This window comes from Anolis sagrei, chromosome 2, assembly GCF_037176765.1.
Source record: "Anolis sagrei isolate rAnoSag1 chromosome 2, rAnoSag1.mat, whole genome shotgun sequence".
NCBI classification, from domain to species: domain Eukaryota; kingdom Metazoa; phylum Chordata; class Lepidosauria; order Squamata; family Dactyloidae; genus Anolis; species Anolis sagrei.
The window spans coordinates 62,174,383-62,189,292 of NC_090022.1; the positions used below are offsets into that span (position 1 = coordinate 62,174,383).

The window sequence follows — 14,910 nt, forward strand, 5'->3', positions numbered from 1 at the left end:
TGAATTTTAAAGGCAGTATCTAGAGTTGGTTTTAACTTCTGGTGACTCTATAAATAAAAGACTTGCATGAGCCCTGACCAGAAACAGCTAATTTGCATTTTAATTAAGATATATAAATATAAATTTTTATATAAATATAAAAAGTAAATTGGGTGTTGAGACACATAAAACAATATTTAGGGAAACTTAACCAGATGCAGATACAATACCATACAAAGAACAAAACATATAAAACATATAATACACAGTACATCTAAGTAAACTACAACACTGACTTACATCTAAACTAAACTTCTTCTACATATAGGAGAATATAAATGACTATCACCTTCCTAAGAGTGGTTATAATTGTCAAAACCATAAAGGTCCGCTATTTTCTTAAACTGCGGATCTACCATAAGCATATCTCCACTAATTCTTGAAACTTAAGAAAAACTGCAGTCAAATTACATTTTTCAATAGGTTGCAGCCTATCTACTACTGTAAAATATGTCAAAAATCCTAAATTTTAAAACTCGAAGTAGATTTTTGCCATTTCCAATGTGATTTGCATTGGGGGGGGGGGGGTATTTATTTATTTATTTTTAGCATTTTGTGTAATTCATGTGGCCCCTGGAAGTAGAAGATTGGCCTCCACCAGCCTTACCTCAGTTGTCCATTGGTTTTTTAAAAGTAAGTGCACAAAGTTATTGAAGACATTAAAGGTGGGATTCATGAAAAATTTATACCATTAGTATAGCACCACTGCCTTCAATAGGATTGAACTTAGTGCATGGTTACTGACAAGTCCATTGAAAAAAATGCATATAAAATTTTAGTAATATACATACAATGTCATTTCCTCCCAAAATGTTGTCTTTGGCCCTGACCCTTTAAGAACATATAATTTATCTCTGCTGTCAGCATTTCACATTCTGAATATTAAAAATACACATTGAAGTCCTCTGAAGTTCAAAGAAAACAAGACTCTGTTCCATTCTGGAAAAGTTGTACGTGTTTGACAAAACATAAGCATGAGTTACAATTACAGTACCTGTAGGCCTATCACTCAAATTAAATGACTTTTAAAACTTTGTGAAAGTGTAATGTATAGGCACGATCTAAATATGACATTCTGAAAGAAGAGAGGGCTGTATTACATGGACCAGCATTCTCCCTAAGTATATATTTATGCTACCATTTAATAGGTTCCCTTTGTTGTAAGATGATTTGGTTCACCAAGGCTCCGTTTGTCCTACATCTGGTCAGCACATTTTCAGTCAATGGCTAAACTGATGCAATTACTTTAAAATCATATAGTGCCCTGGCAGAAAGAAATGAAAATGAAATCCACATTTTTATAGGCTGTCCCACTTAACTAGGTTTAATCCAAGCGGTCCTGCTGCTATCTGGCCTAGGAATGAGGGATTCACTGGAAATGAAAGGGCTCAAGGGTGTGGCGCATCACAGATGTCATTAGTGGGGTACAAGAGGAATGAAGCATATTTCTGTCCCTTGAGGACTGCTCAGTAAAAGTAGGTTGCTACAAGGCTGCAGCATTATATAATAATCTATCTGTGTGTAAATCTCTACACATGCTTTGGGACAATTTTAACAGGGGCTGAAATTATAAATAGCTTCAGGTAACTTCCCAAGCTGAGACAATTAATACAATTAATACCATTCTAAAATGTCGGTATTAGATCAGCAGCAAAAATGTTCAGTTCATCTGCCCTCTCCCCAAATTTATGGTTCAACAAAGGTTCCAGAAATGAAATTGCAGGATGACGTCTGAACCAGGGAAATATATGCAGACAGAAATTTTTGAAATGCACAATAGATAAATGGGAACTTGTATTGACAAAATGTTCCAACGTTCAGCATAGAAATGATGTGAGAGTTAAGGTCCCCTTTCATATGTTTATACAAAGGTGCTGACAAAGGATACTTTGTCTTGTATTCTGCTGCTGGGTATTGGCTGGAAGTGCCAAAATTATATTATCCCAGGGATACGCAAGCTTTGGCCCTAGAGCTCTCAAGGATGTTTTTGTGGCCCTCAACACTTCCAGAATCCCCAGACCACTCTTTTTCTGGACAAAGAAAGAGAGTGAATTGCTTTTTCTGAATACCTCCAGAAAAACCAACTGTAAGACCTTCCTGTAATGCTTAACTTCAGTACCCATTTGTAAGAAGTTGATTTCTAGCCCTATAGGTTTTTTTGTTTGGCAGTCTATGACAGCCCATGGCCTGTCATATTTGTTCATTTCTGTGTTTGACCACAATGTTAATCTGGTATTTAATCGCAAATATTTCATACTGTAGGCTGTTTAAGATCTGTGCTTTTATTCTATCAATTATATATATATGAAAGATACCATCATGGCCAAATTAGAATCACTTATGGTTTTTGTTCTTTCAATTAGTATATCCCTCCCTTGAATCAGATGAAGATAATCCAGTATTCAAGTCCCGATCAAAGAAGAGGAAAAGTTCAGATGATGCGCCATATAGTCCAACAGGTAATGTTTCTACAATATATCTTAAACTTAGGCATACAGCAAAATACATTTTGACATCATTTACATTGATAAACTACAACCCTTCATTACTACAGGTTTGAAGAAGCCACAAAATAAGTTATATCAGTCACTGAAAGCATATGGCAATCCCCAAACTGTGGATTGGGTGTGTTCAATGACAATGTTCAGGTGTATTTAAGTATATATTTGGTGCTGGCTAGTAGCATGTAGCCTCTTTGCTTTGCTGTCCTTACTATTCCTCATGTCCAAACATAACGATTACTTTCACTGGATTCGTGTAATCGAGGAGTGTGGGACCTTTAGATTTTCACGATGCTTTGGCATGCAAATCCCATTGACCTCACTCAGTTTTAGTTTTACTTGAAGTATGATTTTTTGTGGCCATCAGAAATAATATTTTGAAGGAATTCCATAGATAGGCATAACAACAAACTTCACAAACCAGGTTTTGTAACTGGCAGCAATTGGCCTTCATTTTAAACATATGGCAATCAGACATATAGTTCGGGATTTTCTGAGGGTCTTGTAGGCTAAGTTTTCCAAAGTTGCTTTGAATGACTCAGGATCAAACCCTAGATAAATTTTGATTTGGTTAAAAAAGTGATGGGTGTGAAGTTTTATGTCAGAAGTGTGGATAGATCTTACACAACTTTCCTCACTAAAATCACACTCTAAACACACATCTCTTCCAAAGCTTCTGTTATGTGGAGTGGAAGGTTTGAAAGCTTAACATCAAAACTCACTCCCCCTAACAAGGCTAGTACAAGCTTAATGGGTGACTTTTGCATTGCATCTATGGTGCATGATACAAGGGCAGACTGCAAGATATGGATTAGTTTTTCTGTGCAGCAACTCCAAACAGATCCCTTTCTTTTGATCCTTTCTAGCCAAGTTCCTAAACCACAACGTTCTATAATGTTTGTCATGTCAGAAATTTAATGTACTCAACCTTGTTAAGTGATTGGAAATGTCCCTAATACATTATTCTTACTTACTGATTTCTAATTCAAGCAATTCATTCTATAAAAACTTAGGGCTTCTGTGGCTGAGAATTCTAAAGGCCACCCCCTAAACTACAAATCCCAAGATTCCATAGGATGGGACCATGGCAGTTACAATGGATAAATACACCATGAAGCAGCTCACGAAACCCTGACCTATACAATAAAGACAAGCTCACTAAAATCGACTGATATCAGCTAAGCATGCTTAACTGTGGATTGACTGTCAGTGTGTGTGTGTGTGTCCAACTTTTCAGTGATTTCTTTGTAATGTTACCTTTTCTTTTTTTCTTCTGTATTTAGCAAGAGTTGGTCCATCAGTTCCTCGGCAAGATAGACCTGTCCGAGAAGGCACAAGAGTTGCCTCAATTGAAACTGGACTGGCAGCTGCCGCCGCCAAGTTATCCCAGCAGGTGAGCTAACCAAATACAGTTTTGCTCTACTAGAAATTTCTACTCTTCATACATTCATTTTTTCTTGCACATGTTGAGGGGTACCACCTAATCAAAAAAGATTCTACTTTTATTGTAAGAAATCCTGCAGGCCCTGGCCCAAGAACTGAAAGTAGCCATTGTGTAAAATCACAGAATCAGAAGAGATCCCAATGGCCATCCAGTCCAACTGCCTTCTATCCAGGAACATACAATCAGAGAATTCCCAATATATGACCATCTAACCTCTGCTTGAAAAGTTTTGGAGAAGGAGCGCCACATTTTGAGGCAGCATATTCCACCGTTGAACACTTCTTACCATCAAGAAGTTATTCCAAATATTTAGGTGGAATCTCTTTTCCCGCAATAATCTGTTGTTCCATGTCCTACTCTTGAGAGTAACAGAAAAACAAATGTACAATTTATGACAGATACTTAAACCAGGCTATCATGTAATTTCTTTATTTTATTTTATATTGTTTGCCTTGTTATTAACTGTTGATTTAATTTAAAATGGATATATTTATTTGTGTTGTAATGATTTGTATAATTATATTGTTGTGAACCTCTCTGAGTCCCCTTGGGGAGATGGGGCAGGATACAAATAAAGTTGTTTATTGTTGTTATTATTATTATTATTCCTCATAGAGCTTGGCGTCCAAACTTTTGATCATTTTGGTTGCCCTTCTCTGGGTATATTCCATCTTGTGAATATCCTTCTTAAATTGTGGTGCACAGAACTAGATACAGTATTATTCCATATGAGATCTGACCAAAACAGAATAGTGTGGTCCTATTACTTTTCTTGATCTAGACCAGTAGTTCCCAACCTATGGCCCATGGACCACCAGATCAGTACAACTCATACATTATTCTGATTGATACTAAGAGAAAAGGAGTTGATGTTAGCAGGTTTTGAAGAATAATTGACTTTTGAGTAAATTTAAGAAAAAGATGAGATTGTAAGTAAGGCATTTGTGAATTTATTTTTGTTGTGGGAATTAGAAAATGTAGAAATTAAAAATGAAAACGTAAAAATGTAAGGTATGAAAGGAATAATTAAAGGACAAAATTGTATGTTTTGGGAAGTCAACCTTTTTAAGGTAGAGAGAGAGAGTAGATATGCATGCAAATAGGTAGAGGTAGATGTGAGATAAGGGTGAGTACAGGGGGATTTGCTTAGCAGTAGTACTTTAACAGGATGGAGGAGCATAGGTTTTGTGTTGAATAGCACTATTTATCTCTTTTTTTCTTTTTTCCTATTTGTGTTTTTTGTTGTATTTAGTGATGTGATTAGATGTTTCCTATATTATTAATTTTAGATGTGTTTATTTAACATACTTAATCAAAATATTTTTAAAAATTTACATTTCATACAAAAGATATATGCACTTAGGTAGTCTATAAAATTAAATGCAACTACAAGAATGCCCAGTAAAACAAGCAAACAATACAGACAGGGTGGACTCTGTAGTTTAGCCCTTATTTCCTTGATGACATTTTTTGGCTATGTCTTATCGCACAGAGGGGACTGCGGGACATCAATTGGTTATGGTGTGCATGAAATATCCTAATGCCTACTCTTCAGAAGATAATGTTGGGTCTTTTCTTTTTGAAAGGAGGAACAAAAGGGCAAGAAGAAAAAGAACGCCAAAAAGAAATTATCACCCAACAATGCAAATAAACTCCCTCAGGAAGGCAGCTCTCCTGAACCCAAGCTGGAGTCCCACAGCAGTAGTTTAGCAGACCATGAGTACACAGCTGGTGCAAGCACATTTGGAGTGGCCCAAGTAAACAGAGGGCCTCAGCCCATGGCTCCGGGAGTTTTCCTTACACAGCGGAGGCCATCATCATCATCACAGAATAATGCAGCTGCCAAAGGTAATTTTGCCTAGTGATGTACAAATCAAATATAATCTGCCCCATGAGTATTCAACCAGGTACTTTCATTTTCTCTGTCATCAACAGAGTACTCCTTCCAGATTTTTTCCACACTAGTGGTGTTTGGAAATAATTCACAAAATAATACATTTTTCTGTAAGGCATGCTAATACAAAATCAAATATATGCATATGTATTTGCAACAAAGTGATTCTTGTTTTCTTCCCCTCTTTTCCCCTCATATCTTTCCTCATTGTCCATCACAGTATTTTCCACAGGCAAGTACCTCATGTAAATATATTTGTAAATTTTGAGGGCAGTATACAGTACCTTTCCCACCCAGATTCCAGTCACATAAAGCAGACTGGCATTGTGAAGATACTGTCACTTTGGACCAGGGAAAATCTGAGACTGGTTTGGTACCCGCAAATCCAGTGGTGAATTTCACCCATATTGCTAATTTTCATTGATTTAGGATAAGAAGGGCAGAATATATCATCCTGTAGATATCTTTATTTAGAGCAATGGGATAGATAATACTAAGGAAAATTAAAATAAAGTTGTTTATCTATATAGCCAAGTCTAGTTTGGAACTAGTTTTGTGCTGAACACTTGGCATAATTCTTGTAGTAAATGAAAGGCATGCCACTGAGATCTTAATCATCTCATAGTTCCCTTTAGAAACCACAAGAAAGAAAACTGTCCATAAAGAAGCACATATTTTGTTAATAAAGAGAACCTGCTACTGTAGTATAAGTGCATCTCTGTTTTAAAAAAGTGTAACAGTTGATTACTACAGATTGGTCTCTTGAGCTAGTCTGTTTTTCTTCAATGGCTGTAAATATTCAAGACATTTGTTCTTAGCTACCATATTTTTGGAATGTTCAATAACATGGGTTTTTTGTATGAAGCTAGCTGAACAGACTTTCTCCAGATTTTTACACATATCACAGTTGGCAGTGGGTTAATGACGCTGTACAGCTACACAAGTGAACCAGTGTGGTGTTGTAGCTTGAGTGCTGGACTGTGGAAGCTAGAGTTCAACTCACTCTTGACCATGAACCCACTGGAGGACTTTAGGCAACTTACACACTCTTATTCTCAAAGGAAGGCAAAGCAGAGGCAAGTTTGACTTAAGGTCAAACTTGAAGGTACACAACAAATAGTTACACAATTCCTACCTTTTCCTATTTATACCCCTCCTTTCTCTATCCATGTTTGCCGCCAGGACCTGACCCTGTGAGTGAGTGAGAGAGGGTGGCAAAGGCAGCAGCAGTGGCAGAACCAGGAGCCTAGCCTCCCCTTCATGCCTCCTCCAAGCCCCGACTTCCTACCCCACTTGTCCCAGGGCCAAAGGCCGCCCTCCCTCACTTGCTCACTTACCCACCTTCCCTTTGACTTTGCAACCAGGTTGAGGAGCCAAGGCCTGGAGGAGGTAAGAATGGGAGATCAGGCTCCTGGTTGTGCTGCTGCCTTTGCCCTGTGAGTGAGCGAGTGAGGGAAGGCGGATGAGTGAGTGAGCAAGCCTTTGATGCCCTCCCTCTCTTGCTCACTTAACCACCCTCCCTTCCTTGCTCACTGGGTCTTGCCACTGCTGCCACCACTGCCTTTGCCACTGGGACTCGGCCCGGTGAGTGAGCGAGCGAGCGAAAGAGAGTGAGTGAGTGAGTGAGTGAGCGAGGGAGGGCCTCAAAGGCTTGCTCGCTCACTCAGCCGCCCTCCCTCACTTGCTCACTCACCAGGCAAAGGTGGCAGCAGAACCAGGAACCTGGCCTCCCCTTCCTGCCTCCTCCAAGCATCAACTCCTTGTCCCGGCGGCAAAAGCAAAGGGAGGGTGGGTGAGTGAGGGAGGTCTTGGCCACCAGGATGAGCAGGGTAGGAAGCCGGGGTCTGGTGGAGGCAGGAAGGGGAGGGGTTTTCCTTGATCCCTCCCTATTATCCAACATTTTTGGTTATCCAACTTTCTTCTGGCCTGTTTATGTTGGATAACCGAGACTCTACTGTAGTATTTTCTGTGCCCGAGATAATATTACAGTGCAGAAGTAGTATTTTTTGTTATAGACTACTGTTACATGCAAATAATTTTTTGTTTCCTGTGCACATCAACCATGTAATGAGGAATATACTCATTTACACCATTTTCTCTGCTAGGAATAACATTTTGAAGCGGAAATATTATTTCATGTACAGAAACTACTATTTCTTTTTTAGAATGTGTGTGTAAAACAACCCCATGTGATTTTTATGAGAGTGTAAAGACTGTTGCCAGTCCAGGATTCTTCTCATCATCGTTTTAAAACTCTTGGAAAAATATTGTAAAATCATTTTACTTTTTTGCCATCTTGAGTCCCTATATCAGTAAAAAAGTGGGGTAAAAATTGAGTGAGTAATTTCAAATATGCTTTCTATCTGGAGTCAGAGTATAAAACAAAGCAAAAAATGGACCCACCTCACGAGTTTTCTTTATCATTAGACATTAATTTTTCCTCATTTTGATGGATTTTTAGTTATTACAACCCTGTATCTCTTAGCACTGGGATCTATTTTTGAACCACATACTGAAGTCAAATTAACTAAGGCAATAATGATGGGTAAGTAGAAGGCAATAGAAAAAGAGAAAGACCAAGTTACAAGTAGGTAAACTTAATAAAGGAAGCTATGGCTCTGATTGTCAATGATCTTCACACTCTTCACACAATTTGCAAGCTGTTGATGACCACATTTCTTAGTTGTACAGTCACTATGCTGAAGCTGATGTGACAGCAAATAATGGAAACAATTAAGCACAAAGACTTCAAGTGTATCAGAGTTGTGAAGTGGATAAAAGTACATAGTAGTGATTTGGGTGGTCTCCTTTTCCACTGTTCTCTCACTTGCAAATTCATGTTAGCTGGTGTCAATCTATCCTGCAATCATACTTACGAATGGATTGGAAGAATCTAAGCGATATATTGATTTTAAATATTTCTGTATTTTCTCCCAGCCCAAAGAGGCTCCTGAAGAAATGAGGCAATAAAAACCAATAAAGCAACAGAAAAAACACATTGTCGGCTAACACCAGCCCCTTGAATTGAGCTTGGAATCAAATTGGAGACCAGTGTAATTCTTTGGTTAAGGCACATATTAACTACATATTTGTTAACTTTATTTTTACATAGCGTGTGCACTGTCTGTAGAACATGGAAGATGGTTTATTTGTCTCTAGAAAGTGGTAATGTTATGGACCACTTTCTAAATGATTTGCTTAATCTTTCCTGGTGAGACAGTTTTTAGATGTTTGTCATTGTAAATGTGGTTATTATGACCTAATGCTCCCCTTTTTCTCCTGCCTCCAGGGAAACGTACAAAAAAAGGCATGGCCACAGCCAAGCAAAGGCTTGGGAAGATTTTGAAAATCCATCGGAACGGAAAGCTTCTCCTTTAGAACGCAGCCACAGTTGGGACTGTATCCAAGTTCAGAATGCCCTGAGCTGACACTAACTCTTCAACTCTTGAAGGACCGCAGTAGTATTGGGTGACATCTTAGGGACAATACCAGTTAACTTTTTGCCACCACTTTAATAAATTCTTTTTAACTTTCAGCAGTTAAACATGTACAGAATACTGCTATAAATATTTTTTAATATAGATGTCCTTTCTCAAATTGCTGAGAGTGACTAGTTCGCAAAAAGTTAATACTCCAAGATGCTGAGGATCATTCCAGTTTTAGGAAAGTATCCCTTTAACTTGTTTATAAGTGAAGAAAAAGCAGTTGTTTTTAAAAGTATGCACATTAATTTTCAGTTACACTTCATTTATCAAAGCTGTACCAATTTTAAAGAGGTATCTGGCTAAGTGGCAGGAGATGAGAGTTTTTTTTAAAAAAAAAATGCTCTAATTGACTTGACTTGTAGAGAAAAGTGATTTCTGCCATTATTGTGTGATAATACCTTCAAGAAGGAAAATTGCATAATGCAATATTTGGTTTTCTTTACCCAGATTATGCTAAATATGTTTCGCTCAAAACAAGAATTGAAATTGCACTTCAGCACCACTAAAAATGTCCCCTGTAACCAGACATCAAATGGCCATGAGTAAATTTATTTATTTTATGTGCAATCCAAGGTGAATTCTTGAACATAATGGATCACAAATCAGATCCAGTGGGGTTATGATTTGGGCAAAGTCTTATAAGAGTCTCATGCAGCTCTTTGAAAAATCAGTGGGATTTTTTTCTGTTGATGCTTGACTACATGTTCACAAATAGATTTCCAATCTTCCTTTTTCTTATCTATAAGGGTTTTGCAGTTTTTAAAGCACTGGTTTGCATGCTGTCCATGCTCATTAGCTCTGCTTTCGTCACTGCAAATCAATGTGTAATAAAAGTAGCCTTGTTGGAATTTTTTTTTAAATATACCCTTTGACAAATATCTCACAAATGGATGCACATAACTGGTGAAGGGGAATTATTGGCACTTCAGTACTGTCAGCCCTCTGTATCCATAGATTCTGCAACCACAGGTTTCACCATCCATGGGTTGAAAATATTCAAAAAGGAAATTCTAAAAGACAAACCTTGATTTTGCCATTTTATATAAGGGACCCCACTTTACTATACCATTGTATATAATGGGACCTAAGCCTCCATGGATTTAGGTATCCACAAAGGTCATACAATGAACCCCCAATAGGTAGGGTAGTACAGGCCTACTGTAAGATTTGAAAACAGGGACTGTGTTTGGAGGCACTTTTAATGAATTGTCAGCTGTACTAAATGGCCTTATTTACACAATAGTTTCTCCTCCTACATGTTGGTAGTTCAGGGTTCTTGTTTTGGAATGATGCCCATTGTTCACTAGAGATGAGGTGTCCTTGTTATTTTGAAACCGATTTGTATGCTGAGATCCCATGCTTTACTTGCAGTGTTTGAAATCAGTGGGGAAAACTTTTGTGGAAGAGAAGCCAGTGGTTCAGTTTCTCACAAAGAGTGGTGTATTGGACTACAGGCAGATCCTGTTCTTTTTCTGCAACATTATCTCCTGATTTGGCATCCCACATGCAATGGCAGCTAGTTACTTCTATATTTGTTGGATGGGTTGTATAGTGTGAACTTTAAGAGAGCTATTGAAGGTGGTGAAACTAGGCCCAGAGTACATTCAACACCTTGGATAGCTTCTTTAAAATTCAGACAAAATCCAGAGCAAATTCACCAGCCACTGCCACTACCAACACCTTAGTCTCCCCTTTTCAGTTATTATCACCATAGTATTGTGAGATCTCACTGGGTAGAAAAGGCAAGAATATCACAAAGGTAATATGATATCTCATGCTCAGAGTGCTGTGCATGATGAATTAGAAGTAAGTTCTACTGCATTCAGTAGAGTTTTATCTCAAGTAAGAAAGTAGAAGATTGCCATGTTACTTGGTTATCTTCTAGCTTTTTGGAAACTTGTCCTTAAGATTGCTATTACCTTGCAATGACCTTTGAACTGTGTCTAATGGTTCACACATCAGTTCACGAGTGCACTATTGTTGATGCAATCATTTATTTTCAAAAAGGCACTAATCAATTAGGATCTCTTTCCCCCAGAACTTGCAATGGTATTTTTCAATAAGTACTTAATGGTTTAATTGGTTACAAAACAATGTCGCATCCCCTTTTGTTGTGTGTTTTGTTACTTTTTAAAAAGATAAGAAAATGACTGCATTATTAGCCCTCCTCCCCAGTAAAGAGTATGCCAGTCATTATTGTGGTGGCTGGAAGGAATGTGTAAACCCCTGCACCAAAGCAAAGTAATGTCCATTTTTTAAATAAAGAAGCACCATATTAACACCCCTACCCCCAGGGTCTATATTGATTGCTAGTCAAAAGTAGAGAAGATCCATTGAACACATTGCTGCATGGTAACTCTACTCTTATGCAAGTTCAGTTGATTCTGTGGGCCTCTTTTAGTCAGGACCAGTAACTGGATTTAGGCCAGTATGTTACAGGGAACATATGTGGGCTACTTGTAGACAGGTACTCCCAGCCTCCTCCTCTCCTTCTTTTTTTCCATTCAGCCTTGATCATGTACAAACCCAAGAAATAAATAAGCAAAGAAGTTGTCTTGGGACCACCGAGAATACAAGCAAGCACATCATCTGCTCCATTCCCCAATCCTTCTTTGGGGAGGAGGATGTGCAGTCAGCTGAGTGCTACAGAAATGTGAGATGAGCACAAGCTCTTTGAGGCTTTTTCCAAAAGAGAAGAGGAAAGCCCATAAACCCATTCAATACCTGAAATATAATGGCTCACAGTCTGGGCAAGCTTTGATCCCAAGGCATGTGATGAAAGCACAGACTGTGTGGTTCTGTCAGCGATATACCTTAGGCTTCTGGCATCCATATCAAAGCACTTCCTATCAGATGTGTTCATCTGAAGGAACAAGGCTGCTGTTTTAAGATGAGAGCCAAGCTTATTGACAGTTTAACTGGATACTTGTTGTCTCTTCACTCTCTTAGTGTTCGGTGCAGAGTGTATTATTTGACATCAAACCTGCTTGTCTGCATATCAACACTTAAGGAGTTAAATTTGTTTCTCAGGCAATCCCAGGTTTTCATTTATAGATACGTTTCCTAAAGCATATTTTTTCATAGAATGTAGCCTGTAAATAGCTTTTTAAAATACCTTCTTTTTATAAGAGCAAATTATCTTTAGGCATTTCTTTCTATAAAATAATTCATTAATCTTTATACAAGTTTTTTGCTGAGTATTACGAATAGTTGTATTTTAGGTTCTTGACTCTAAGAGAGAAACTTTGGGTTTGGTCCTTGTTTTTATTGCGTTGTATTTCCTTTCTTAAAAAATAAAATTTGGCATTGCCTGAAAAACAATGAAAACTTTGTGCAGCCTTATAAAGAATCAGTTATTTGTACAAAATAAAAAAATGATCTATTTAAGACACATTATGAAGAAGAATCTTCAAACTTTATGATACCAGCTCCTTGTTTCAATTCTTGTATTATGAGAGGATACAATTATTTTATTAGCACCTTGTGAAGTGTTTCTGTGTTTTGTGATGATGTAATTTATTAATGTTTGTAGCTTTTTATATTTGTACATTTCTTATGAGCTTTGTTTATATACACATTACCTGGATGTGATGTCCATGAGGAAGAAAAACAGCTACAGAAGACAACTGAGGCCTTATTAACTAACCTTTCTACAGTAATGATGTTGAGGCTGGGTCAGAACTCTAGGAGACAAAAAACGTTAGTTGAATAGGGCCCCAGGGTTATGGCGAGCAGGTTTTTTTAAGCTTCCCTAGTATCTTGTTCTTGTCAAGCATTTCTATAATATAACGCAGACATCATGCTGGTTTTTTATTATTATTATTGTTATTGTTATGATTATTATTATTATTTTCGCAACATGTACATTTCTAACAAAGTTTATTGTGGCTATCTATTACAGTGTTTTATTTACTGATTCATATCAAATGCTCTTGTATCAAGTCCATGAAATCTAAGTAAACTTAGATCAAAATTTTAAAAGTAAAATATTTCAGGTTTTGTATAGAGTTGGCGTCAGTTTGTTTATTCAAGGTGAATTAAGTGGTGTGCCTCCATGCCACCAAAGAGCATGCTGCGCTATGCTACAATTGTTGTTTTCTCCAGAGCTTCTTATTGCAAGAACAACACTTTTAGTCCTGAGGCTACTTGATCAGGAGCAGGTAAGTGGAGAAGGAATGAAGAACTAAATCTCATTCACATATCTGACCGTAGGAGAACAACAAGTAGCTTTAACCACTGTTAAAGCTATTTGTTGCTGACATTTCTAGAACGGACATTTCTGCAACAAATAAATTGGCTTTTTTGGATCATCCATACCATTTCAGTTCTCAAAAGCAAATTGCATCCTTCAGAAACCTATGCTGGGGACATGAATTACCTTCTCAAATTATTTTATTGTGGCTATCTTTTATCACAGTGGGTTAAACTGCTGAACTGCTCAACTTGCTGGCCAAAAGGCTGGTGGTTTGAATCTGGAGAATGGAGTGAGCTCCCACTGTTAGCCCTAGCTTCTGTCAACCTAACAGTTCAAAAAATATGCAAATGTGAGTAGATCAATAGGTACCAATTCGGTAAAAAGGTAATGGTAGTTCATTCAGTCATACCGGCCACATGGCCTTTGAGGTGCCTATGGACAATGCTGGCTCTTTGGCTTGGAAATTGGGATGAGCACCACCCCCAGAGTCGGACACAACTAGACTTAATATCAAGGGGAAACCTTTACCTTTTTTCTTATATCCCGCTCTGAAGGAGACTCAGGGCAGCAGTTATATATTGAAGAAACGGGGATTTCTGAAATACAAGCTGAACTATTTGGAGGTCAAGGGGAAATGTAGGGCCTTAGGTGAAGAGGGCAGGGGTATCTGGATCAATGCTTTTGTCAACACCTTGCACCAGTATAAAATGTTGAGCAGCGCTGAAAGCTTCTCATGAAAGAAGAGCCCTCATGACAAATGTAAGGGCTGCAAATTCACATGAGTGTAAAATCCAAGAAACTTGGGACTTCTAGGTAAATAACAGAGGATTAAGCTCTGTGTTCGTAACTTTTGTTTGAATATTTTCTCAGTGTTTTGAAAGCAGTGGCTTATAAAACGTGACTATTCCTCAAATGTTGAGGACCCTTCAGGAAATATAATCTGACCACATTCTAATAATTTACCAGCCTGGGTCTTGACTTGTTCCAAATTTTGTAGTCAGAAAGAAGGAAAGAAACAGCTGCCTTGGAACTGCAAAATATATCAGATATATAACCCTGGAGATTTTTTTAAACAACAACAACAACAACAACAACAACACAATAGTAGATTTAAATCCCTCTTTTTCAATTCCTTAATTGAGACTGAGACTATTGAACCAAAACATTGTAGACAACTTTGTAAAACAAAACAAAACAAATAATCAAATCAGGAACTAAATGGCCACAAGATGGGGCTCTACCTCTACATTATCTATAGATGAATTTGTGTGTAATGATAAAATATTGAGAGCAGAGCACATCTAACTTTCAGTGAGAAGACTTTTTTTATATGTGAATGCAGTTCTTGCTTT

The 14,910-nt window shown here is 37.7% G+C and overlaps 1 protein-coding gene across 2 annotated transcripts in view; it reads left to right on the plus strand.

Moving 5' to 3' along the window:
* Positions 1–10,216, plus strand: part of PHF2 (PHD finger protein 2) — a 140,819-nt gene extending 130,603 nt beyond the window's left edge. For both annotated transcript variants that reach the window (XM_060766005.2, XM_060766006.2), the window contains exons 19-22: positions 2,403–2,498; positions 3,824–3,933; positions 5,571–5,832; positions 9,168–10,216. In XM_060766005.2, the coding sequence (XP_060621988.1) occupies positions 2,403–2,498; positions 3,824–3,933; positions 5,571–5,832; positions 9,168–9,256 (557 nt within the window). In that variant the 3' untranslated portion in view covers positions 9,257–10,216. The remainder of the gene's footprint in view (positions 1–2,402; positions 2,499–3,823; positions 3,934–5,570; positions 5,833–9,167) is intronic.
* Positions 10,217–14,910: the final 4,694 nt, after the last annotated feature.